The following is a 26,686-nucleotide window of genomic DNA, read 5'->3' on the forward strand; positions in this document are numbered from 1 at the left end:
TCCCTTGAAAAAGTGGCCCCGTTTCCTGGTTCTCCCCTGAGCCAGCACGGCTGGTTCTCTCAGGCCTCCCTTTGCTGACCCTGTATCTTTCTAAATCCTCAGAAAATGAGTCCCGGGGTGAACTGCTAAACCAAAGGTGGACACACGGAGGCAAGGCCAGCAGCCGCAGGACCTGGAGACCCCTCCCGGCAGGCACAGCAAGGTGAGGCGCTCGGAGGGCAGCCGTGTGCTGGGGCCTCACCGCAGGCTGCCTGTGCAAAGCCTCTTCTCGGTTCTTAGGCGTGACGCACGGAGGTGACTTTTGGTCTAATCATCTTCAAAATCCAGATTAGGGGAAGAATAAATGGGGACTAGGACCATCAGTGATTTTGTCACTTTAAAATTAAAGGAAGAGGTGGGGCACAGTGGCTCATGTCTATAATCCCAGCACCTTGGGAGGCTGAGAGGGGAGGATCACCAGAGGCCAGGAGTACGAGACCAGCCTGAGCAACATAGTGAGACCCTGTCAGTACAAAGAATAGAAAAATTAGGCAGGCATGGTGGCACCTGTAGTCCCAGCTACTCAGGAGGCTGAGGAAGGAGGATCACTTGAGCCCAGAAATTTGACGCTGCAGGGAGCTATGATTATGTCACTGTACTCCAGCCTGGGCAACAGAGTGAGACCCCATCTGAAAAATAAATAAATAAATGAATAAATAAATACATAAAATTAAATTAGAAGAAGAAAAATGACTGAGTAGAGCCCAACTAGAATGTGCCTGCAGAGTCCCACTTTCCAGGCAGTTCTCTGCTCTGAGGTGTGATCACACCTGGGCTCCTTGCTGTGCCTCAGGGACCTGTTCTTTCTTTTCCCGGCTCTGCCCGGGCAGGCTGAGAGTCCCTCGGGGCTGACGGCAGACTTTGCTGCCAGGAACTCATGGGGTCTGTTGGCCTTGTTCCACTCTGATCGTCCTCGGTGGAGGCGGATGGCAGGCGCTCCTCTGATACCTGCCCAGAGCTCGCGATGGAGGTGGTCAGGCCCCGCCTCCCCAGGGGACACCCCCTCACCCTGGGACACCACACGTACTCACAGTCTCTGTTCTCCAGGACCTGCCCCAGAATCTCCCACCAACATGCTGTGGGTGAGGCCGGGTTCTGGGCGGGGTTCCGGGCCGGGTGTGCCTCAGAGGCGGAGAGCAGGCCAGCGACAGGTGTGCGACAGCCCTTCCCAGCCCACAGTCTGACCCCGTCTCCTCACGTGTCCAGCAAGCATCCAACTGCCACCCAGGGCAGGGCCACCAAGCCGGTGGAGGCCCAGGGTGGAGGCAGGCAGGGCTACCCGGTTGAGGTGGGAGCTTATATTTTACTCTCAAAACCTGACATTTTTCTTTTGAATCTGGTGTTGAGAATGTGCACTGTGGTGGTCAGAGCTCTGCTGACCACAGCTGAGCCCAAGGCCCGAGGAAGAGTCAATAGTATTGACCCTGTCTTTACTTGAAGTTTTGGTATTTTGTTTATCATGGACTTTTTGCATTAGTGTTGATGTTTTAAAATACTGAATTATAATTTATTTATCTTTCTTTTGTTTTTTTTTTTGAGACAGAGTCTCACTCTGCTGCCCGGGCTAGAGTGTTGTGGTGTCAGCCTAGCTCACAGCAACCTCAAACTCCTGGGCTCAAGCAATCCTCCTGCCTCAGCCTCCTGAGTAGCTGGGACTACAGGCATGCGCCACCATGCCCGGCTAATTTTTTCTATATATATTTTTAGTTGGCCAGATAATTTCTTTCTATTTTTAGTAGAGACAGGGTCTCGCTCTTGCTCAGGCTGGTCTCGAACTCCTGACCTTGAGCGATCCTCCCACCTCGGCCTCCCAGAGTGCTAGGATTACAGGCGTGAGCCACCGCACTGGGCCTGCAGGTGACGTCTTCTGAGCAGGTGGCTGAGGAGGTGGCAGCTCAGAGGCGAGTGATGGCCGTGGTGTGAGCATGTCACACAGCCACGTAGAGCACAGTCCGCCTTGCAGGGGCCAACCAGACAGCCATGGGCGGGTCATGGAGCCAGCACGGGGTGGGGGGGGCAGGCAGCAGGGCAGGCAAATCCCACGCGGGGGGCTCAGGCAGCGCCGTGTGCCTGAGTTCAGCACCAGGTGTGTGGACAGCTCAGAACCACGTGGAAGGGGCGGCCAGAAGGAAGGCGGGTGGTGTGTTTGTGGGAGGAAGTGCAGGCATTGCCGGTAGCTCGTTAAGCCCCTTCCTGACCTCAGAAAAGGGCAGATTTGGGCCCCAAATTGCATAATATCTGGTGGATGACTGTAGAGTTATGGAATCAAGGAGGAGGTTGATTGTGTGGGTGTTTTGCCAACACTTCTTCCTGCCACCTTGGGGAGCCTCCTGCAAGGAAGGGAGGTGCCGCTGATGTGGCCTCTGGCCTGCCTCGCCTCATGACGCCGGATTGTACCCTGGGGGGCTAGAGGTTCCATTAATGCTGGAGTTTGTTAAACAGGTGGGTGCAGACACAACTGCTTTGTCAAGGCGTTCATGATGTAGCTATAATTTTTAATTTGGGGGTTGGAGTAAGCCAGAACCCCAGGATGAGAGCTGTCGGGAGAGTCCCTCCTAAGACGTGTTACATAATGCTCCATGGGGCGTCCTTCTGTACCTGAGGGAGGAGGCAGGTCTGTCCACTGCAAGTGGGCTGCTCAGTGCATGGAATGTCAGGCGAGTCTCAGACGGGCGGCAGGACATCCTCCAAAGTGGGAGGGGTGGACTGTCTCTGCAAGGAACCAGGGAGTGTTGCGATGGCCGCTTTGGGGTGGGCAGGGTGAGGGCACGTAGTTGAGCCTCCGAGATCCAGAGAATGGAAGCAGGATGTGCGCTGGGGCTTCGGAGATAGCAGGATTCCCACACCTCTGTGGGCTGCACTGGCACGCAGGTGTGTGCTCAAAAGAAAGGGAAGGGAGGCCGGGCGCGGTGGTCACGCCTGTAACCCCAGCACTCTGGGAGGCCGAGGCTGGAGGATCGCTTGAACTCGGGAGTTCCAGACCAGTCTGAGCAAGAGCAAAACCCTGTCTCTACAAAAAAATAGAAAAACTAGCCAGGCATGGTGGCACATGCCTGTAGTCCCAGCTACTCGGGAGGCTGAGGCAGAAGGACGGCTTGAGCCCAGGAGTTTGAGGTTGCTGTGAGCTGGGCTGACTCCACAGCACTCTAGCCCGGGCAACAGAGTGAGACTGTCTCAAAAAAAAAAAAAAAAAAAAAATCAACGAGAAATTGAGAAGTGCCCCGTTGTCTCTGCACCACTGAGCTGCCCTTCCAGGCACGGCTGTCGTGGGGGTGCAGACAGAAGGCTTGGGGATCTGGGCACAGGGCTGCCCTGGGCACCGATCGTGAGGCAGGAGGACAGCAGAGAACCCAGCTTTGAAGGGCCTCGAGCTCCCCTGAAGAGGAGGACGATGCATGTCGCAGGGTGCTGGTCACCAGCCCTGCCCAGGTGCTGCCTGTGGCCAGCAGGGCTCATCCCAGCAGCTCAGAAACGGTTTCCCTGCTCTGGGGCTGGTGTCCCGGCTCATCCAGCTCTTACAGACTCATTCTCGTATTAAAGAGCCTGGTTTTCCTTCCGTAGGTTCCGTTTTTTCCCCTTTCAAAAGCAAAGCCGCATGCACTGAAGAGAACGTCTCACTACTGGCCGTTTGGTGTGGATAATTGCAAGTGGAAAGGCTCCGAGAGTGGCTGCCGCAGCTGTGGGCTCCGGCCGTGGGCCCTCCCAGGCTGCAAACAGCACCCACCACGCATCCCGCAGCCCCTCCGTTCTCTGCTCTTTGAATAATTTATCTGCAGGAAATCCAAATTGCCAAGGCGCACTTTAACCTAGCAGAATGCTTGCCAGTTTCCTCGGGAAAACTGACACACACAAAAAGGCTGCAGATTGCATTTCAGCCGAACGCAGCACCCGGCAGTCGGACACACCAGCCCACTGGGCGGCCGCGTCTGAAGGCACCGCGCACGGGCTCGCACAGACGACGTTCGAAGGCTCCTAATGTAATGAAGTCGCGACACCGGCTCCTCTCCTCACTGTAAATGGGAGCCGTGGGTCCGTGGGGAACCTCTGCCTGAGACGTAGACATCGCAGTCATTGTCTTCTGTTCTGGAAGGCTGCAACAAACGCACGGCTCACGGCACCGGCTCCACAGCCCAGAGCCGGCAGTTTGCGTAAATCACCCAGGTTTTGATTTTTCTTCCTTAACAGATCACGTACATCCGTGTGCGTTGGTGCCACCACACAGGGGAGGTTCGCTTTGCAAATTTCATCTTACTATTTGGGGGAATTCCTTTTTCTTTCTTCCCAGGTGGTACCGTAGACATTTGTCTCTTGCTGGCTCTTAGGGACTAAAGCCCCACTTAAGACGGGGCTGCTGAGCCCCCTCCTGCCGCCTCCCTCCCTCTGCTGCTTCTCCGTGTCCCTCTGCCAGCCTTGCACAGGGAGACGGGGCTGCCCTGGCCCCCGTGGCCTGGGACAGGTGAGGATCTGCTGCCTCGCCTTCCCGACCACGGCTGACAGGTGGTGATGCTGGGCTGCTCCCCACCCGGCTCCTGGCGGGTATGGACTGCTCCCCGCCTGGCCTCTCCCTGGGAGAGGATTGTTTTGCGCAGCACGGAGTGTGGGATTTTACCTCCTGCCCAGATCTGTCACGGGCGCCGTAGGTCAAGGAGTCTGTGTGATGCCCCGTAGCTCCCAGGGACCTGTCTGCGACCGTGGTCCCCAGGCCTGTCCTTTCTGCGATTGTCACCTCCTGAGGAAGCTCCCTTGACTCCCTTGCGGGATGGTGTTGTGGACAGCGTCCCCAGGGGGCCTGGTCAGAGGCAGGGAATGTGGGTGGGTGGGGGCCGGGGGCTCAGGCCAGGCGGCTGGACCCCAAGGCTGGAGGACACGGGGGCTGGGGCTCCACAGGCTGCCTGTTTCTGGCAGGTGACCCTCGTGTGCCGGGGCACGGGTGCATTCCGCCCAGTGGGCCGCGTGCCCTGGGGACAGAGCACTTAGCTCGCCTGGCTCCGCTGGTGGTGACAGTGTCTGTGGCCGTGACTGCCCTGGTGCCTCGGCATCTGCCACAGCAGGGGGCAGCGAGCGTCACTCCTCACCAGGCCAGGAGACCCTCGTGTTACGGGCACCAGCATTCGCGGATTCGGTGGGGCCGGCCCCTCGCTCCAGCTCTTGCCGGCAGCTGCAAATCCAGGCGTGGCGGGAGGGCTGGGTGCACGGCAGCCCCTTTGCTGAGGGCTGGGACCGGCAGGCAGGACACGCCGAGCCTGGCAGTCTCTGTCCAGAGTCACCTCCCCACGGCCTCCCACCTGCGCTCTTGGCCCAGCCCTGCCCTGTGCTGGACGCCCACCCTTGGCAGTCTGGGCCACAGAAGTAACTCCACCTTCAAAGCTCGAGCCAGAAAATGGCCAGACGTCCCTGAGGGTTCTGCACCTGGAAGGCCCAGGCTGGGTTTCTCGTTAACATCACAGTTGTTTTTTGCTTGCAGATGAGCTTCGAAAACGATGACAAGCGCGCTCGCACCCGGTCCAAGGCCCTGCGAGGTGAGTACGACCCTCCCTCCTGGCTGGCTCCGCCGTGAGCCCCAGGCCCTTGGCTGCCGCCTTCGCCGTGAGTGCCGAGTGCCGCTGTCACCAGCAGGTCCCGCAGGAGAACAAGCCCCGCAGCACCTGCTCAGGGAGGCCCTGGGCCCCGGGGCCTCAGGCCTCTTCAGCCGCGTCCGCCCTCAGGGCTGCGGGCTCTGCGCAGGCATCTGGGAGGACCACTGAGGGGCTTTGGGCCAGACACCCCGGGGGGGGGGCAGAGATGCGGAGACAGACCCAGCTCCGCAGAGCGGGGGGCAGCAGAGCTCAGTCAGGAGACCCCTCTGTCCCCAGCCCTCCCCTCCTGGGAGGTCCGTCTTGGTGCTGACGGGGGCTGGGAGGGTGTGTGTGGGGGTGTGGAGGGGGGGCCAGGGCTCTGCTCACTCTGCTGGGACGTGAGCCCCACCCCCTGGCCAGTCTCGCTTCTCTGGCACCTGGGGGGCTTCCCGTTGTGCCCGCGGAGTGGCCAGGAGGTCCGGGCACCTGTCACAGGCCGTGCCCCAGCCCTGGCGGGCCACGGGACCACGTGTCCTCTTCTCTGCCCAGCTTGGTCTGGTGGGGGTGTTTCCTGGCAGAGCTGATTCTGTCTGCAGCTGGAGAGAGATGCCGGCCCTGCCCCTGAGGGCCCAGAGGGCCTTTCCGCTTATTCCACTCTGCAGAACTGCGAGGCCCCCAGGGGAGGGCCTGGCGTGAGCCCTGGCTGCCAGGAGCAGCTCATGTCCTTGACCTCGGACACAGTAGGGGTTAGGCAAGGGTGGGGCCCTGAAGAAACAGTCCAGCCCCCCAGGGTCGCCCCACTCGTCTGTGGCAGACCTCTCAGCTATTTGACTTAGTTTGTGCTGTTAGGGCAACACGGCTTTGAAATCCAAGCTCCCACGAGCGTTTTCCGTTTCTCTCTCTCACCCAGGACCCCCGGAGGCTGCAGCCGCAGACCTCAGGTAAGGAAGTCGTCCTGGGAGCCCAAGCACTGTCCTTGTGCGTGTGACCCTGTGGAGCTCCTAGGTGTCCCAGGTGGGGCCTTCCCGGCTTGACCAGAGACCCCTCTGCAAGCCCCTGCGTTCCCCAGGGAGGCTGCCTTCCTCCCGGCCGCGTGTCCGGCCACCTTGGCTCTGCCTCTGCCTTTCTTACCCCCGTCCTGGCCCCGCCATGGGATGTCCCAGCCTCAGGGCGGGACACAAGCGTGCTCACACCTGGTCACCACCAGGACCCGGAACCAGGAACAAGGCACTTTCTTGGTGGAATCTCACAAGGGCTTCTGTGCCTGGTTGCTGGAGGCCCAGCGTGGCCAGAGGTGGGCGAACAGGGTCTTCTACATCCTGAGTCTTCCGTGACTCGAGACGCACACACTGGTTTTGTGCCGATGCTTTGGCCGCCCGGGCTCCGCGACTGTTTCCTTCCCACGTCTTAGGGGTAAAGACGCTCAGTAATCTGTGAACAAACCCAGGGTGGGTTGGCTCCTGCCAATCAGGGAAACGAGAGGACCCCGAAGTTCACCTCGCAAACCTCGCACAGAGGTGGGACGTGAGACAATGTCCCCAGCCCTGAGGCTGCAACTCAGGGACGGAGGGCGCGAGGGGTGTGGCCCGGGTGCCCTGAGCCCCCAGCTCTGCAGTGGCCGCTCGTTTCAGTCTTGGTCTCTGGGAATCTCGTGGAGGCACTGCCTGACGGTGTCATCGTTCCGTGTTTAAGGTGGGGTTTAAAGGAGCTAAGTCACGTGCTGTCCTCCTGGAAGCCCAGCCCGGGTCACAGCGTGGGGGTGGGGCGGGGGGTGGACCGCAGCCAAACCAGGCCGCGCTTCCAGCCCCAGAACCCGCAGGACCAGCTCCCTAGAGGGGAGACACCACCCGAGGGCTGAACTGCTGGAGAAGCAGAGATTACGGGTGCCGAGGAGGTGCCACCTGGCATCTGCCTGGGACACGCTGGGGGAGGGGCTGGGGGCCACAGTCATGGGAGGTGCTTGCACCCCATTGACTGAGAGCGTCGCAGCCCAGTGTCTGCCCGCCCAGCTCACCCTCCCTCGGCCAGCCCGGGGGGCGCTTCCAGGAACAGCTGCCCAGGCCACTGCCTCTGACCTCTGGGGGTACCCTGCTTCCCCGGGCCCCGGATTTAACGCTCTGAGGGCCCAGGAGAAGGGAGGTTCAGTGGCTTTTCCCTTCGTGCCAGTGGGAGGACTGATGTGCTTCAGCGTGTGCTCTAGCAGGGGTCCACCTGCTGTCCCCAAGCCCTGGGCGGCCCCGCTAGAGACCAAGGTTAGGGAGGAGTAGGCGGGGGCTGGCGTCTCCGCGCTGGGTGGCCCTGGCTGTGGGTGCTGTCGGGCTGTTTGGGGCCGTCGCCAAGTTCAGGAAGAGATCACACCTATGTCCCCGTTGCTTGTACCTGGCCCTTCTGCTGGGGCCTTGCTTCTTGTGCCAACAGCCAGCTCTGCCCAGAAAACAGGAGGGAGTTGGGGGGTCTTGCGTCCGCCCCGGGGCGGGAGGGAAGCAGGTCCCTTCGGAGGGCAGTGGCTGAAGCACAGTCTCCGCGCTGGGATCCCGATGCCCGCTGTTCATGCCCGGGTCCCTCACGGCTGCCCCGCAGTGCCTGCTGAGGGTGGCCGTGGGCCGTGCCCCCTGCCAAGCTGCACCCGCATCCCTGAGGCCAGCCCTCGTCACTCGGGGGCAGTTCAGGGCTGTGCTGTCCAGGGGCAGGAGAGGAATCCACTCGGGTCTGTCCCTCTGCCTGCCGTGGGGAGGGGCTCTTTAGTCCTGGAGCCCCCGCTGCTCCCTCCCCTGCAGCCCGGCCCAAGCACAGGGAGGAGCACACGCCGCACTGCATGTGTACGTGGGTGCACCTGTGTGAACCACGAGGCCCGAGGCGGACGTGTGCCGGCATGACGGCCTCTGGGGACCCTGGCCGGGTCTCCTGTCCACTCTGCCCGCTGCCCCTTGGCTGCTGGGTCTCTGGCTCCCTGTCCCAGCGTGGCCTTGTCAGCTCCTCGCACCTGGGCTCAGCCTGTCTTGCACCCGTGGAGGAGGCTGCCGCTGGAAGGTGTCGGCTCACCTGGCACGGGACCAGGACTCTTCTGAACTGGGGACAGAGGAGTGGCTTGGAGCAGGTGACGTGTTCGGGGGTAGTGCCAGTCCCCACAGGCCTCCATGGCAGCTGTCACCTAATTGCCTGATTAACTCAGTGATTAATCGACTAATTGGGACCTCAGCTTCAAATCCCCAATAACAAGGAGCTTTTTGTGAAAAGTCTCAAAGCTAGTTCTTGAGAGAGTGAAAGCAAGTGTGGGCCTGGAATTCAGAATAGACTGGGGGGCCGTGGCAGCCCCCTCCGTTTGGAAAGGAAATCTGCAGTGAGATGCAGCAGGCGCCCCCTGCCTCCCTCTGCCTCCCCTCCCCCTCCTCCTCCCCCTCCTCCTCCCCCTCCTCCTCCCCCTCCTCCTCACTCTCCCTCCTCCCCCTCCCTCTTCCTCCTCCCTCCTCCCTCTGCCTCCCCCTCCCCCTCCCTCCTCCCTCTGCCTCCCCTCCCCCTCCCCTCCTCTTCCCTCTCCCTCCTCCCTCCTCCCTCTTCCTCCTCCCCCTCCTCCTCCCCCTCCTCCTCCCCTCTCCCTCCTCCTCCCCTCCCCCTCCTCCTCCCCCTCCTCCTCCCCTCCCCCTCCCTTTCTTTCTTCTTTTTTAACACATTGAAAGTCAGCACTAAGATCGCCCTGGTGGCCCCACCATGGAAGGCTGCGGGGAAGGTCCTCACTGGAGCCCCCACCTGCCCCACGGCCGGCCGCTGTCAAGCTTGGGGTCAGGGTGGGGCCTGGCTCCACGCACTGTTCCCCCTTCGCCGTGGGCAAGTGCGGCCTGCGTGGCCAGCTGGGCCCCGCGGTCCTTCCTGCCCTGGGCCGGTGGCTGGGGTGAGGGGCCCCCTGGCAGACAGAGCAGAGGCTGCTGCCCCCAGCGGCCACGGGCCTGGCAGCCTCAGGGACAGGCGTGGGGAATTCGGTGCTCCTGCCTCGGGCGCCGGCCAGACTCGAGCGCTGAGCCCTCTTTCGAGAGGGTGCCGTGTTCAGGGCACCGCGGGCCTCGTCCGTGAGGCCCCGGAACCCCGTTGGCAGCCGGCAGAGCACCTGTGTGGCAGCCATCCGGGCGACTGGCATCTGTGTGAGGAGCCTTATACCTGCATATCTCTAATTGAACATACTCGTAAAACTCTAAGAGCCATTCATTTATCTAAATGGGGTGAGTTATTTCATTAATTGTTAGCTAAGCATAGCAGCCATTCCGAGACAGAGATAATCTGCTCCCCAGGGAGGGTCTGGGGTGGGCCCTGCTGTCCAGATGACCTCTCCGCTTGTCCCCAGCTGCCCCACGCCGGGATGCACAGGCTCGGGACACGTCCGGGGCAAGTACTCCAGGCACCGAAGGTAAGAGGCCCCCCCTCCCTGCTCTGGACTCTTCCGTGGATTGAAAACCTCCCATAGGCCAGGGGCGGTGGCTCATGCCTGTAATCCTAGTACTCTGGGAGGCCGAGGCGGGAGGAGCTAAAAACATAAAAAAAATTAGCCCGGCATGGTGGCACATGCCTGTAGTCTCAGCTACTTGGGAGGCTGAGGCAGGAGGATCACTTGAGCCCAGGGGTTTGAGGTTGCTGCGAGCTGGGGTGACGCCACGGCACTCTAGCTTGGGCAACAGAGTGAGAATCTGTCTCAAAAAAAAAAAAAAAACCTCCCATCTCTGTCCGAGGTGGCCGAGGCCAGGCTGAGCCACCTCTCCTGACCTGCGGGGCCTCCCCCGGGCCACGTTACTGTGGTGCCTCCGTGGTGCCAAGCGTGGCTGTGGCCTCCTGCTCGGGGGCAGCTAGACCGCCCGGCCCCCCCACTCCGCATCGTGGTTCTGCTGCCAGGACTAGATGAGTCCGCAGGGGAGGCTTAGGGCAGGCGGGCGCGGCCTCTGGCCCTGCTGCTGGGGTGGTTGGCCTCTGCGGGTCTCAGAGGGCGGGTGTGGGCACGGGGGGGCTGCAGGTGGGCAGGACAGGCTCGGGCCAAGATCAGATCAGGGTGGGTGGGCCTAAGCGACAGCTCAGACGGGTGTGGACCTCACTCGCTGCAGTTGAGTCTTCCCATCGCGCAAGCGAAGCAGGAAATACAACTTAAAACACAATCAGGAACTTTTAAATGTGTACGGTTGGATGTAAAAATTCAGACAGATCAGAGTTTGGGGCTTCCGGCTAGGAGTAGCTGCAGGGGGTGGGGAGCGGGGACCCCCGGGAGGCGCACGGGGGTCTGAGGCCCCAGCCCTGCTCCTCCACCGCCCACGCCTCCCCCCAGTTTGCAGAGCTGCCCTCTGGCCAAGAAGAGGAAGCTGGAGGGAGCCGAGGCCGAGCACCTGGTGTCCAAGAGGAAGTCGCAGCCCCTGAAGCTGGCTCTGGACGAGGGCTTTGGTGTGGACAGCGACGGCAGCGGGGACACGGAGGTGAAGGACGCCTCTGTTTCAGATGAATCGGAAGGAACTCTGGAGGGCGCCGAGGCCGAGATGTCTGGACAGGAGGAGATTCATCGTCCCGAGCCAGCTGAAGGTGCTTTGTCGCCCGCTCTGCCCCGGATAAAGGGTGCTTAGTGTGTCCTGGAGAATCGCAGCCTGTGAGCGGGGAGGGGCGCTCTGGGTGAGAGAGAGCGCTTCCCGAGAACAAGGCGCGTCTTGTCCTGACGTGTGCTGGGCTTCCTGGGAGAGCGGCCTGCCCACGGGGCCTGGGGGCTGCGGCGTGTTTGTGTGCGAGCCCTGTGCACATGCGGGACACAGGACAGACACGGGACGGGGGGTGCGCAGCTGTAGCGTGTTCCAGCAGGTGTGTCCGCGTGCGTGTGCGAGGGACAGACGGGGCTGTGTCTCTGTGTGTCCCTGGTGGGGGCGGGTTTTAGCCAGACTGTTCTGCCTGCCCCCGTGAGAGCCGCCCTGGGGCAGGGGTGAGGCTCACTCCCAGGGGGACGAACAGCAGGTGATTGAGGACCCCCTGGGGCTTCCGAAGGGAAGGTGGGCGCCTGGGAAGCCCTGAGGGGACGGAGGGAAGTGGAGGGCCCCCGGCTTCCTTGTGGCCCCACCAGGACTGGCCCTCGGCAAAAGCAGGTGCAGGATTTCAGAACCAAGCATCAGGATTTCAGAACCAAGCATCGTAGTGAAATTTTAAAAATTATTTAAATAAAAAAGTAACAAAATTTAAAGAAAATAAAAAGATAGAAAAGGATTTAAATTAAAAAAAAAAAAAAGCAGGCATAGGAGCCCCTGAGGCCCGGAGGGAGGGTCTGTGTCCCCTGAGAGCCCTGCAGACCACAGCGTCCCGGGATCCAGGCTGAGTCTAAGGCCCAGTGCCCCCCCAGCAGCCCCCCGGCTCCTGGTGTCACCTGGCCTTGAAGGGTCTGAGGAGTATTTGCATTTTATCTTCGAGGCCAATCGAGGCAGGTCCTCCCTCCCTCCCTCCTGGGGCTCTGAGTGAGTGCGGCCCCTGGAATCCAGACAGTCCTGGGTCCCGGGTGGAAAAGGCACCAACTCGCCTGCGTCCTCACAAGGAAGGGCGTTTGCAGCTGTGACATCAGCCCTGGGATTAGCCTCTTCCCCCCGAGGGGCCGGGTGGCTGGGTGGCCGGGCCATTCCTGCCACTGCTGGGGTATGGGCCCAGGAGTCCTCGAGGATGATCCCATGGGCCTGCCTGTAGTGGGCACCCACTGCATCTTCGTTATTGTGGTTAAAAGAATTAAATTTGGGTCCCTTTAAAATAAAAGTTATTTACTGCTTTTCTTTTTTTATAAATTTAAATTTTTTTGTTTTTAGAGACAGGGTCTGGCTCTGTCACCCAGCCTGGAGTGCAGTGGCGTCATCACAGCTCACTGCAGCCTCCACCTCCTGGGCTGAAGCCATCCTCCCACCTCAGCCTCCCGAGTAGCTGGAACTACAGGCGTGTGCCACCACACCTGGCTAATTTAAAAAATTTTTGTAGACACAGGGGTCTTGCTATATTGTCCAGGCTGGTCTTGAACTTCTGGCTTCAAATGATCCTCCTGCCTCAGCCTCCCAAAGTACAAGCCACCCAGTGATTGACTGCTTTTCAGTTATGAAGTAGTTTTTCAAAATCCGATTTGCTCCATTTTACGAACGCCGGTTTATCTGATTTGAGAATGCTCATGTAACGGGAGAAGAGCATTAAGAAAATAAATTAAAATGATTCTCGGCTTTAAAAATACATCAGCAGCTCATGACCTACCTCCTAAAATAAGTGCACCATGACATCTGGGTTGGGGCAGAGGGGCAGACAGAAACGCCTGTGCAAACCACCACAGGGGGCTTCCTTGTCTTCCCCAGGCCGCAGTGCTAGGACTGGGAGGCGGGGCGGGTGGAGACCTGGGGACTCTCCTTGTGCTCTCCTCCGGCCCCCCATGGCATTTCTGGTTTTGTGCAGGAAGGAGCCCCCTCAAGTCCCATTTTGGACCCAGCCCCATCACCAGCCCCACTGGCTCCTCCAAGGGCAGCTACGGCAGCTACAAGGGAATCATTGCAACTTCTCTGCTCAACTTGGGCCGAATTGCTGAGGAGACCCTGGTGGGGGAGGACCTGGGCCAAGTGGCCAAGCCGGGCCCCAGCATTGTGCACCTGCTCCAGGAGGAGGCTGTGGAGGGAGCCACCAGTGACGAGGGGGAAAAGGACCTCTTCATCCAGCCGGAGGATGCGGAGGAGGTCGTTGAAGTCACCAGCGAGCGTTCCCAGGAGCTGTGTCCCCAGTCCCTGGAGGATGTGGCCAGTGAGGAGTCCAGCAAGCAGAAAGGCATCCTGGGTCACGAGGAGGAGGAGGAGGAGGAGGACGAGGAGGACGAGGAAGAGGAGGAGGAGGACGAGGAGGAGGAGGAGGAGGAGGATGAAGAAGAAGCAGAGGAAGAGGAGGAGGAAGGGGAGGAGGGCGAGGAGGGGGCGGCTCCCGATGTGATCTTCGAGGAAGATGCCTCCCACGCCTCTGCCCAGAAGGCCCCCGAGCTCCGGCGCCCAGAGCCGCTCAGTCCCAAGCCTGAGTACTCTGTCATCGTGGAGGTCCGCTCGGACGACGACAAGGACGAGGACACAGGCTCCCAGAAATCGGTGGTCACGGACGAGTCGGAGATGCACGACATGATGACCCGGGGGAACCTGGGCCTCCTGGAGCAGGCCATCGCCCTGAAGGCCGAGCAGGTGCGCGCCGTGTGCGAGCCAGGCTGCCCCCCTGCCGAGCAGAGCCCGCTGGGCCTGGGCGAGCCAGGGAAGGCGGCGAAGCCCCTGGACTCCATGCGGAAGAGCTACTACAGCAAAGGTAGGGCTGCGGCGGCGGGGCCCGCACACCCACCTGTCCCCTGCACCAGGGACGGCCGCCCGCCCCGGCACACACGTGCTTGCAGGCTGGGGGAGGGGAGGACAGACGAGTAGACAAGGGGACAGATGGACACCACCAGACTGTGGCCGGAGGCTGAGGAAATGGGCTCACGCCACGGTGCCAGGGGGTCTGGACAGGGACGCAGAGCTGAGACGTGAGAAGGAGCCAGGTGGCAGAGAGGAGGGTGGCAGGGACAGTGACCCAGCCACAGTGGCTGCTTGCAGCAGCACCTGCTGCCTTTCTGGTCCCTGCCCCCCGACTGACACCTGTGGCGGAGCCCACAGTGGCCGAGCTGGGGCATCCTGACCCCCTTGGGAGGCTGGGACCAGCGGGTGGCCGTGAGGGGTGTCCGTCTGTCGCTGGCTTGTCTGCAGGGCGCAGCCTGCTGCTGGCTGTGCTCCAGCGTCTGGACTCGGCCCCAACTTGTGCAGGGTGTGGAGGCAGCATCCCCGGGCTCGCGGGTGTCACCTGAGTCGACTGCAGCTGTGGTCACGGGGCTATTGGGGGGCCTGGGCTGGCTGATGTGGCTGGGGGGGCCAGGGCTGAGCATGGCCCCTTAGTGACCAGACGTAGCCCCCACGGCTACTTGGGGTGTCCGGGTCTGGGCAGCAGGCTGCCCTGCTGACGGCCGATCTCAAGGACCTGCTAGGCCCAGGGACGGGGCTCAGGCTGCAGGATTCGGGGTTGGCCAGGGGCTGCTCCCCACTGAGCCAACCTGCTCACGCCAGGGGGGCCAGGTCTGGGACAGGTCAGCTCTGGGCCTGTGGGCGCCACTAGGGCTGATACTGAAGCCCCCCTGCACCTGGACACTTGGCCTCCATTCTCCTAAGACCAGGGAGCTACTCTGACCCCAGTCTCTTCTTTCCCTACCCCTAGTCTGGCCTCTCCTCTCTTGGTGGGTTTGGGCGGTGGGAGTCCCTGGTGCTCCTGCAACGACTGCTCTGGAGGGGGTTCGCTGGGACCAGGCAGGGAGCAGATGAGCAAGGGGAACGGGAATTGGGGGTGAGCCAGGTGCTGCAGCCCAGAACGGAAAAGCACAGGAGACACGGACTTGGGGCGACCCTGGGAGCACACACCAAGGTCATGGGAGAGACAGACTCGAGTGACACACAGCTCGAGGGCATCGTAGCCAGGAGGGTTGGTGGAGACACGAGGGACCCATTTTCTGGGGACACCATGCATCAAGACAAGCCTAGGGGACAGACACGGAGGGGACACAGGCGGGGGCATGATTTCAGGGTGAGATGGACGTGAGGGGTGGCTCTGGGGGGACACCCTTCAGGGTGACACAGCTGGGGCAGCTGTTTGGGGACTCAGACAGGGCAGCACCGTCAGGCTCAGGGCTTGAGGGGCTGTAGGCACAAGGAGACACAGGCTGAAGGTGCGGCAGACTCGGGGACAAGTGTGGAGGACCTGGTGTGGCTGCGAGTCTGGGTGTGGCACGCTTGGGGACCGCAGATCAGGGCAGACTGTGGTGGGACAGTACGAGGGGCACGGTCTCCAGGTGACAGCCAGGCCCAGGTGTTTGGAGACTCAGACCTTGGCGACATCGGGCTGCCCGGATGCCGGGTGTCCCGCCTTCAGAAACAGATTGTGAGGGCACGGTCCCAGGGGACAGAGCCTCAGGGTGACGCAGGTGGCTGAGCCGAGAATGCCAGGAAGTGCCAGTCGGGCTGCGGGGACACTCAGTGCTGGGGGACGGGTTTCGGGGGGCTGACGCTGGGCGCAGATGCAGCGAGAATTCTGGGCAGAGGCTGTGGGGGCAGTGGCAGCAGCTCAGGAGGCAAATGTTGGGCACGGATTCGGGGGCCCCTCGGAATGCCCCCGCCTTCTCCCGATGGGTGGACCTGTGACTTCCCACCCTCTGAACTCGGAGAGGCAGAGCCAGGGCTCTTCCCTTGGGAGCCCGCTGCTGGGGTCTGAGTTTAGCTCTGACTCTGCAGCCTCCCAAGGGGGCGTCTTTCATCCAGAAGGAGTTTCTCCGAAACGTCAGCTTCGCTCTAAGGACGCGTCTGTGTCCCTCCTGGTCCCCACGCTCAGCAGTGACCTACCTGGGCCTGCAGACGCCAGACTCAGTCGCTGGGATTTGGTTTCAAATTTCTGCCCAGGCGTTTCTTAGTCACACAGCCTTGGGAAAGGCTCTCCACCTCTTTGTCCTCCTTGTTCGTCAAATCCCGAGGACGTCCCCTGGCAGGGACGTTGGCTGCAAGGCCCCCACGCTGTCAGCAGGAGGAGGAAGAGGAGTCCAGCTGCCGTCTGGACTGTTCCTTCAAGTGCTGTGCAGCCTACTCTGGGGGGCAGCTGGGGCAGTCTCTGGGCTTCTCCACGCAGATAGCCAGTGCGGGTCTCCAGGGTCATCTCACTGTCCAGCCCCCGGTCCCTTTTCGAGCTCCTGGGCAGGTCTCTCCCTTCTCTCTGGTTGGCCGAGTGAGGGGCCACGAGCTGTTTCTGTCCCCTCTCCGCCCACCACCCACCGCGCAGCTTCCTGGCTCTGACAGTTGCCTCTTGTGTGTTTCAGACCCTTCAAGAGCTGAGAAGCGTGAGATCAAGTGTCCGACACCGGGCTGCGATGGCACCGGCCACGTGACTGGGCTGTACCCTCACCACCGCAGCCTGTCTGGCTGTCCCCACAAGGACAGGATCCCCCCCGAGAGTGAGTAGCCCAAGCCGCGGAGCTCAGGGCCGTCTGTGGCGTTTGGGTGGTGCCTGTGGGCAGGGGTGGCTGCCCAGGGCCTGTCCCTTTGGTTTGTCCGGCGGCGTCTGTACCCTCCCCACCCCCAAACTGCCTGAAACTGCCCAAGCCCAGGCTTGAGCCCCGTGAGGCTGAGGACACGCCGTCGGCCCGGAGCCTGGGTCAGGGCCCCTGAAAGACGGCCACAGACACAGGTCGAGGGGAGGGGACAGGCCAGTGTCCCCCCAGCTGGAAAGGCACAGGTTTTCATGTAGTGACTCTGTATTCCAGATGCTCAGAAAATGAATGCCCATTCTGGTTTCTAGGCTGGAAGCAGTAATTTTGAATATTAAGTTTAGAGGCGTAAAACACAGAATGAGGCCTTTGAAAGCTGAGTGTAGTTACTGCCACAGGACGGGGGGCCACGCTGGGGGGCGTGTCCTGACCAGGCCGAGCCTGGGGGTCCCGGGGCTGGAGCCGCCGGGGGCCCTGCTCCGCGTGGCCCGTCCCCAGCTGCACAGAGCAGGGCTCTCCCCCTCCACGCTGCCCTCCCCCCGGCCACACGCTCACCGGGGCCCTCACCGCGCGGCTCCCTCCCCGGTTCTCTTGCAGTCCTGGCCATGCATGAGAACGTGCTGAAGTGCCCGACCCCCGGCTGCACGGGGCAGGGCCACGTGAACAGCAACCGCAACACGCACAGAAGGTACGAGGGCCGAGCCGAGGGGCACTGTGGGCGGTGGGGCGTGTGTGGGGGGGTCTGGTCTGCAGCGTGTGTCCTGCCCAGGCCTTGGGCCCTCACCTGGGACGGGGCTCACCTGCCAGGGGGCCCCCCAAGTGCCGCCCTCCTCCCTGCCCGCTGCCCGAGGGTGGGTGTGAGGTCAGGGCAGGCCTGGGACGGGAAGGGCCTGCAGGCGGGCAGAGCAGACCCCACAGGTGCAGCACCCGAGAGCTCGGGGGGGGGGGGGGGGTCCCAGGAGACAGGCGGGCGGCTTGCAGGAGAGTGGGCGTGTGCTGTGTGGAGGGGTCTCACGCCTGTGCAGAAAGCCAGGTGGAGGCTTGTGTCCTGCAGTCTTCGCAGAACCTCTGTATCAGCAGACACAAGCAGGAACCTCTCAGCGGTGGCCGGGGTGCTGCTCTGGGCCCCACAGAAGGGAGGCTCGTTTCCCGTGACAAGAAGGGACCACGTCCCAGCCCACCCGAAGTACCAGAGGAGGCCGTGGCCCCTGTGGGGTGCGCCTTTGCCCCGGGGGTGCGTGCTCAGCTGAAAGGGCTGGCAGAGCTTCGAGGCCCCTTCGTTTGACGAGAGGCCAAATTCCCCGTCACGGCACCTCCCCAGGCTGGTGAGGGCTGCCCAGGTCCCTTAGGCGAATCTGCCGCCTGTCTGAGACTGAGCACTTTCCTGGCACCCAGGTCGTGGCCTGGGTGGGGCCCTGGGCTGAACATGAGGCAGAGATGGTTCCAGAAACTGGCCCTGGGAGCTGGGGAGGGGGAGGAGGGAGGCGAGGACCCAGGCAGAGGAAGCATCTTTGTCCAGAGCTTTGAAAGCCTTTAGAATGTGTGTCATTGGCCTGGAATTTGCCGAAACAGAACCGGACTGAGCGGCTTGTGCTCTGTGGGCTCGAGGGCAGAGCCAGAGGGGAAAACCCGTCCTGCAGAACCGACAGGCTGGTTCCCGGCTCCGGCGTCCTGCGTGCCTGGAGCCCGCACGCCTGACCCACACACTCAGCCCCCCAGGTGGGTCAGGCCTGGCGAGGAAGGCTCAGGTGTCCCTCCTTTTCCTTCCTCTAGTTTATCTGGCTGTCCCATTGCTGCTGCCGAAAAATTAGCCAAATCTCATGAGAAGCAGCAGCCGCAGACGGGAGACCCTTCCAAGAATAGCTCCAATTCAGATCGAATCCTCAGGTGAGTGTGAGGAGCCGTGGAGCTGAGGGGGTGACTCCCCGACGCTGGCAGGAGACTTCCCAGGCCGTGCCCACGCATGTGTGAGTGTGTACGTGCCCCAGGCTTCCCCCCGCCAAGCTTGGAGCTCGGGGCAGTTTTGGGGTCACACCGGATGGAGTCTCGTGCCCGCCACCTTTGGCTGTGCCGCCCCCCAGCACCAGCACCTGCACGGCTGCCCCGTCTTAGCTGCAGGGCTCTCTGCCTCCCCAAAGGCGTCTGATGTGAGCACCTGGGACCACTCAGGGATTCATCTGTGGGGGCTCTGGTCCCCCTAGGAGAGAGCAGACTGCACCAGACAGGGCCACAGCTGTCCCGGAAGCACCATGAGCCTCGCATCCCTGGCGGTCCTCCCTGGCCTCCCCTGCCCCGGGGGAGACCCTCAGCCAAGGCAGGGGGCGGGGGCGGGGCGCAGCCCTTGCTCCCCAGAGTCCTCCCTGCTTTCTGGCCCTGAGGCTCTGAGACAGCAGGAGACATGCGTGCACATATGTGTGTAGGGATGCATGTTTGCATGCCTGTTTGTGTGCACACATGCAAGTATGTTTACACGTGTGCAAGTGCATGCCTGTGTGCATGTGTAGGCATGGCTCTCCTCAGCGAGGGGACTTGTGAAAACCATTCAGAATGCAGCCAGTCGGTGTCCCCTCCCTCCACGTGACGCTGCGAAGTGCACGCTACAAATAACCCGAGACCGAGAGACTTGCCCAAGGCCACCCTGCCCGGCCTGCCTGGCTTCAGAGTCCCCAGGCGGTGGGGCCGGGTCCCGACCACCAGGCGCCCCTGCCCAGGAGGACGTGGCCCCTGCCGTTCCCCATCTGGCTGAGGCACCAGAACTCACACACATGTCCTCCCTGGCTCTCAGACCCCCGTTCCCCGTCTGTCTCCCCGAGCAAGAGTGCGGAGGGCCTGGCAGGTGTGACTGAATGGCAGCTTAGTCCCTCCCACCTGGCCCTGTCCCTCCCGGGCACGTGCCTGGCGAAGACCCAGGCAGATGATCTTGGTCGCTCACCCTGGCTGTGCCACACCCTGGCCCTTGCCTGGCCTGCTCTGGAGGGTCCCTCAAAGGTGGTCGCACACGTGCTCCAGGGGGGCACTTCCCGTCCCAGCCACGGGGCACCTTCAGCCCTGCAAGCCCCGGCTGGCTCTCACGGTGGCCTGAAGCTGCCTTTTCCCTCCATCTGATTTGCTACCTTCCAGCTGCCTGTCAGTTGCTACTTCAGTCCTTCCCTTGCTTTGATCTAAGTCACTGGCAAAATGTCACACGAGCAGCTTGGCCTGGGTATGAGGCTGGGTGGGCCAGAGACTGGGGTCAGACAGGCTCCACCACGGAGGCTGCACGCCCTGGGACATCGACAGTTTGTCACCTGTAAAAGGAGGACAACAAACCACAGGGCTGCTCACGTGGCTTACGTGACACTCTGCCCCCCAGGCCACGGCAGGCTGGGGACTGTGGCCAGGGTGGAGCAGCCTCCCACTGGGCCCTGTGGGTTCTGTCTGGCCCGAGTTTCTCGTCTCGCGCCCTGGGGTTTGTACTGCCGGTGCCCACTGGCCTCACTCCTGCAACATTTCCGGACGCTGCAGGGCCAGGCCCCGCCCGGGCTGCCCACCTTTCTTGGGGGAGGGGCTTGTGCACCCCCGTGGTGTCCAGTTTGCCCAGACCCTTCAGAGCTGGCCCTGTCAGAGCCGGGTGGTCCCTGGTGGCTCTCGGTCCACACTGAAGTCTGACGGCGCCTAGTTCCTTGCAGGTCCTCACTGTTAGCTCCTTCTTGATCCCATTTATTGCACCCTTTCCCCACTGAGGCCCTTGCTTGGGGCAGACAGGACCCTCTGCCTCTCTGAGGTGACGTGACGGACCCTCTCTGTGCCCTGTGTGGTCAGCAGCCCCCACCGCCAGTCTTTCTTCCCTGCCTCCTGTGCCCTTGTGCCGTGTCTTCTGTGCATGCAAGAACCTTAAGTCTTCCAAGAGCTGCAGCAACAGTGAACTGAGGGCTCACCGTGGCCTTAGCGTGCCTGTTGTCATGGCCACGCCAGCCTGGCTTTCAGCAGAGAGCAGCTGAGGGCGGAGCCCCTGGCTGGGTGGGAGCCAGCAGGGACTGGCCCTGAGGCTGCTCCGCAGAAATGCTCCTGACCCCGCCAGTGTCCCCTCTAGCTTCCCACCTCCCGCCCTGCTGGGGAGTTCTAGGATATTCTGCTGCTAGAATTCTGGCTCGGAATGGCTGGCCGTCATCCTGGGCTGTGCTGGGGTTGGGGTCTCTGCCGACAGCTCCCACCAATTGTAGCTGAGTTGTCTGCTTTCCTAAGTCTTGGGAAGTCTCCGGTGCTCCCACCTCCACTACCGCGGTCGGCCTGGGGACAGGCCATGGTTTCTCTGAGGTTCCGGTTGCTTCCTCGCTGCAGGCAGTTCTTCCTCGCACAGATTGCAGGCTGCGCCAGGAGCCCTTCCGTCTGGGCGGTGAAATTCCGACCAGGCTTTTGTGGTGGGATGTGTGGGGGGTGTACCCTGGGGCTCCATTCTCTCAGGGCCCCTGGGGGGTCCATGCCTGGGCCAGGGCTGGTGTCTGGGGGTGGCACACGGGTCCCTGCATCCCTCCTCACGGGCTTTGCATTCCTGTCCTGCACCCCAGGCCCATGTGCTTCGTGAAGCAGCTCGAGGTCCCTCCGTACGGGAGCTACCGGCCCAGTGTGGCTCCTGCCACGCCCAGGGCCAACTTGGCCAAGGAGCTGGAGAAGTTCTCCAAGGTCACCTTCGACTACGCAAGTTTCGATGCTCAGGTTTTCGGCAAACGCATGCTTGCCCCAAAGATTCAGACCAGCGAAACCTCACCTAAAGCCTTTCAATGTAAGTTTGGGAGAATTGTTGTTGTTTCTCTTCCTGTGCTGCTCCTGGGAGCAGCAGGACTCGAGAGGCAGAGGGGGAGAGGCCCCTCGAGGAGCCAGTGGGGGGTCTCTGCCTTTGCCGGGGGACCAGGGTGCAGGCCTGAGGCCTCAGCTGTCCCGGCGGGCATGGTCACAGCTTTCCTGGGGGACGTCTTACCCGTAGTGCTGCTGCCATGTTCACCATTAACTGTTACGTGTCTCCTAATTATGAAACAGAACCCGGACCCTTTATGGGCATGTATGTCCAAGACTTAAGAATAACGTCACTGGTGGGGTTCGCCCTGAGAGAGCCCCTCTCCTGACCACCCTCCGCAAGCCGTCCAGTCCCAGCACCATGGTGTGCCCACTGCCCGCCCTCGCTTTCCCGCGTGGGGCCCTCTGGCTGGGCGTCACTTGTCGCATCAGTGACAGATTTTCTGGGTAGTTGTACCGACAAAAACCATTCCTACGAATCTTCGAGAACAACCCTTCTTGTCTTTTCTTGTCACTTGATGCAGTAATTTGTGCAATAAGCCTCGTAGCCCTGGAGAGGCCTGTGAGGTGGAAAAGTGCCCCAGCGACCCGCGTGAGATTGTCCCCTCTGGGTGGGTGTTTGTCACCAGAGGTGACAGGGATGAGCTTCCCACATGTTGATCGTAGCGGCACCGATTGGCGTGGGTGCAGTTGGGTGTGGGCCTCTCCCCCGACTCTGGCGGAACCTGGGCGCCAGGACAGAGGCCTCGGTGCCGGGTGGGGGGGACGGAGCCCTCGGTGCCCGGTGCCAGTGGGGGGGGACGGAGCCCTCGGTGCCGGTGCCGGTGCCGGTGCCGGTGGGGGGGGACGGAGCCCTCGGTGCCGGTGCCGGTTGGGGGGGGACGGAGCCCTCGGTGCCGGTGCCAGTGGGGGGGGACGGAGCTCTCGGTGACAGTGCCGTTGGGGGGGGGACGGAGCCCTCGGTGCCGGTGCCGGTGGGGGGGACGGAGCCCTCGGTGCCGTTGCCAAGTGGGGGGGGACGGAGCTCTTGGTGACGGTGCCGGGTGGGGGGGACGGAGGCCTCGGTGCCGGTGCCGGTGGGGTGGCTCACGATGACCTGATGCTGTGGGTGCTCAGAATATCGTGCATGACAGTGAGCTCACGGCTAGGGTACAATCGCTACAAAAGATAACATTGTAATGCCTTAATTTGCCGTGTTTATTTGAATAATAATGTTGATCCACCAAGGCAGTGGCTGTTACTGGGACACCAAAGTCCGCCTACCTATGGTGATGCCCTTTTGAGATGATGTGACAAAGGTTTTCCCACTTGAGTGATGTTCCAAACACTCATCCTGTCACTATTTGCAGAAATCTTCAGTTTCTCAGTAGGCATTTGCTGATAGACAAAGTGTTTTGTTGGAAACATTGGGGCTGCTGGAATATCGTTGAAGGGTTTTGCTCTTTCTGCCCAAATTTTGGTCAGGCCAGAAGCGGGGCTGCCTCCTCCGCACCCTGAAGGAGGGCAGGTGGGCGCGGGGGCCGGACCCTTGGGTACGTCCACGCAGAGGTGCCCCGGGCCCTCCCAGCCCCCCACAGCCCCCCACAGCCCCTGATGTGTCTGTGTTGTCACCTGCGTTCAAGTTGTGTGTCAGCTGGTGTTGTTCCCTTTTGCAGCCAAACCCTTCCCAAAGGCCTCCTCCCCCAGGCACAGCCCCTCCAGTGGGTACGTGCGGAGCACCCCCTCCTCTTCTGCAGGCTTCGACTACTCCCACGACGCAGAGGCGGCCCACATGGCGGCCACCGCCATCCTGAACCTCTCCACGCGCTGCTGGGAAATGCCCTGAGAACCTCAGCACGAAGCCACAGGACCCCGCCGGCAAGGTGGGTGTGTCCCCACGGAGCCTGTCTGCAGGGAGGTGCGTGGGCAGAATCCGCAGTCAGGCCCACCCGCTCCCTGCACAAATGTCCTCAGGAGCCGAGGGGCACTTAGCAAGTCCCATTCTTCCTTCCTGTCCTGCCTGGACGCGCCCCAGTGACGGCAGAGGCTGGATGTGTCCTCCCAAGAGAGAGCCGTGTGCTGAGCAGAGGGGCCCAGGGCCGTGTGTGGGCCACGTTCCCACACGTCTCCCTGAGTCTGCGGGTGGTGCACACGGCGTGTTCCGTGTTTCCTGCCTGGTCGGTCGCTGTGCACGTGTCTCTCAGAGTCTGAGGGCTGTGCACACACCCTGTTCACACGTGCTTCCTGCAGCCTTGTGGCTGCTGATACATCCTGGCTCGGAGGACCTGGCCTTACCCATGCTTCCAACGTGTCTCGGGGACTGGGTTCCCGCTGCCGGGAGGCAGGAGGAATCGCAGGGCGTCCCTCACGTGAAACCAGGACGTGGCAGTGGGTTTCTTGCCTCCCAGTGTCTGTCTGTGCTGGGCACTGTTTCCTTCCGTGGGAATTGGTGTTCCAGACTCTGTAAATTGGATTAAAATGCGCCAGAGGGCGTGCGTGGGCAGGGCTGGGATGGCTAACAGAGCTCACCTTTCCCACGGCAGTCTGTGGACATCGAGGTCGACGAGAACGGAACCCTGGACCTGAGCATGCACAAGCACCGCAGGCGGGAAAACGCCTTCCCCGGCGGCAGCAGCTGCAGCAGCAGCCCCGGCGTGAAGTCTCCGGACGCCGCCCAGCGCCAGAGCAGCGCCAGCGCCCCCAGTAGCTCCATGACCTCACCCCAGTCCAGCCAGGCCTCCCGCCAGGACGAGTGGGACCGGCCCCTGGACTACACCAAGCCCAGCCGTCTGAGAGAGGAGGAGCCGGAGGAGGTGGGTGCCGGGGGCCTGAGAGAGCTTCAGGCGGCTGCAGCTGGCTTGCCCTGCCTGAGGACGGCGGCAGCGTCCGCGCTTCTCCGGGCAGCTCGTCCTCACAGGCTCCGGCAGAGCCTCTGGGGGACCCTTCCACGTAGGCCTTGTACCCAGGCCGCTGGGGCTCAGAGTCCTGCCCTCCGGGAGGGGCTTTCAACCATGGGGCCAGGCTGTAGGCTTGTCCCTTCAAGAGGAAGGTGGTCTTCTCACTTCTGTGGAACGTGGTGGCTCTGGATTATTCTAGATCCTGGGAGATGACCGGGGACAGGCTCAGGGTTTTGAGCCGCCCACCCCCAGCCCTGCTGAGCACACCTGCCACCCAGGCAGGGGCTTGGCTGCTTGGGCTCAGGCAGTGGGGAAACTCCTGGCCCAGGGCCCGTGGGCTTTGGACCCCCGTGGTGGGCAGCGGCTTGAGATCCTGAGACCCGGACCAAGCTGGCACTGGCGTTGGAGCTGTGGTCTGGGCAGCAGTGGCACATTCCTTTCTCAATTGTTCCTTAAAATATGCAAAAAAAGAGCCCCTCAGGGTGTCAGGGTCTATGGTTTTGAGGGGTCGCCCCGGTTCTGTGGCTTCTGGCTTGGAAGAATCGCAAGCCGGGCGTGTGCGCGGCAGAGGTGACAGACGGGAGTGACCCACACAGGCAGCTTCCACTGTGGGCTGTTTTTGCGCAGAGATGAAAGCGAGGGAACGTTTCCAGAAGGGAAACGGGTCTGTCTTGGCGAGTGCAGAGGATGCTGCAGAGGATGCCGGGGTCTCACCACACGTCTGCTTCTGCGTCTGCACCCGGTGATGTGCCGGATGGATGGTGGCCGGAATAGTCCTTGTGGGAGTTCTCAGAGCTAAGGGCTCTCCCCACTTTTGTCCTTAGAGGGAAACTTCCTGGGGTTGCTGTGACATTAGCAGACGGCCGTGGCGCTGGCGAGTGACTTGTACTATGTTGATGTGTGTTATGGGGAAAGGTCACGGTGGCACGAGCTCCTGGCCAGGGACAGTAACTGACCTCAAGTGTCCGCCGTTGGGCGTGAGGTTCTAGATCCTCACTGGCCTCTTTTCCCGTGGTTAGTGCCGCCGACCAGCACCTGCTCCTGACAAGGTGCGGCTGACTCCGGGCTTTTCCCCGAGGACGTGTGTCCTGAAGAGCCGAAGCCCGGCTCTGAGGCAGCCCAGGGTCCTCAAGACGGGAGGTGGGGGGCTGGGCCAGCCCCCCTCATAGGGGCCCTGGCAGGTGGGCGTCCTGATCACCCCACTTTACAGAGGAGCAGGTCACGTGGCTCAGCTGCTAGCTCCCCTCAGCTGTCAGGGCCCAGGAGGGGCCCAGACTGAGCCCCGGATGGGGGGAGGCCGGGCCGGGACCCCCGTCTGCCTGGGACTGCTGAGGCCGGTTTCGCCTGTGCCCGGTGGGGTCCTGCCTGGGGTGTGTGTCCTGCACGGGGCACCCCGAGCTGTGTCCCCCCGTCTGCTCCCACCCTTGGTCCTGGCGGCCTCTGATGCTCACGTCTAACTCGCAGGACTGAGCTGCCCGGCCCGCCCTCCTCGCCCTCCTTGCCGGGTCTTCCCCCGCCGCCATGGCCTGGGCTGGAGGGGGTGGGGGACCCCACACTGCGAACTGTCTCCTTTGCTGCCTCTTTCCTCGACCCCTGGCTCAGCACTGGTCTCCCCAGGCTGCTTCCCCCCGCTTCTCCCCTTACACGTCCCCTCCCAGGGACACAGCCACTGTCGGTGGGTGACTCCGGTCTCGGGACTCCTGGGGTCCTTGCCCTCTGAAGCCTGTCCCCATGCTCCACCCAGCAGCTGTGGTCCATGGTCCACTCTGCAGCCAGAAGCCTAGGCTCACCCCCCAAACTCTGCTTCTCCTCCCCCCATCTCCCCGCACGGTCACCCCCCAGAAATGCCTCCTGAATCGGGCCTTCCCCATCTTCCTACCACTGCCCTGGACTCCTGACTCAGACCCTCCTTCCAGCTCTGCCCCAGGCTCCTGGCCTGCACCTGCCTTGGGCAAGGCCGCTCCGTCTTCAGCCTCACCCCCCGCACCTGCCCCTGGCGGCAGCCCCCATTTACCGTCCTGGACACGCCGGGCCCTGTGTGTCCCTGGGCCTTTCCCAGCCTCCCTGGACCCCGGCTCCGTGGTGGGCCGCGTGTGGTGGGTGACGCCCTCCAGACCCAGCCTGCAGCCTGAGGCGTTTGTCAAGTGCCTGCTGCTGTCAGGCAATCACAGTGGGGGGAGTGTCAGGCCAGGGGGTCTCCAGGTCATGATGACGATCACAAGTTGTGTGTTGTGGCTGTCACGGTGCCGACCGTCTTCACGGCACTGCAGTGACACTCGGCACCTGTCGCCGGCCAAGCACCGTCCCTGGCTGTGAAGGGAGCTGGCCCTGGTGTTCCCGTGCTGTGGTGACTTCGTGGTGGTGGCCATGGAGGGTGTCAAGAGGCGGCCCGC

The 26,686-nt window shown here is 62.2% G+C and overlaps 1 protein-coding gene across 1 annotated transcript in view; it reads left to right on the top strand.

Moving 5' to 3' along the window:
* Window positions 1-5,503: 5,503 nt before the first annotated feature.
* MYT1 (myelin transcription factor 1) overlaps window positions 5,504-26,686 on the top strand; it is a 39,585-nt gene continuing 18,402 nt past the window's right edge. Inside the window, 12 exon segments of the mRNA XM_045528116.1 lie at window positions 5,504-5,558; window positions 6,505-6,535; window positions 9,931-9,993; window positions 10,897-11,144; window positions 13,020-13,898; window positions 16,477-16,611; window positions 17,242-17,332; window positions 18,418-18,531; window positions 21,192-21,406; window positions 23,154-23,236; window positions 23,238-23,279; window positions 23,940-24,209. Of these exon segments, the coding sequence (XP_045384072.1) occupies window positions 5,504-5,558; window positions 6,505-6,535; window positions 9,931-9,993; window positions 10,897-11,144; window positions 13,020-13,898; window positions 16,477-16,611; window positions 17,242-17,332; window positions 18,418-18,531; window positions 21,192-21,406; window positions 23,154-23,236; window positions 23,238-23,279; window positions 23,940-24,209 (2,226 nt within the window).

This window comes from Lemur catta, chromosome 17, assembly GCF_020740605.2.
Source record: "Lemur catta isolate mLemCat1 chromosome 17, mLemCat1.pri, whole genome shotgun sequence".
NCBI lineage: Eukaryota > Metazoa > Chordata > Mammalia > Primates > Lemuridae > Lemur > Lemur catta.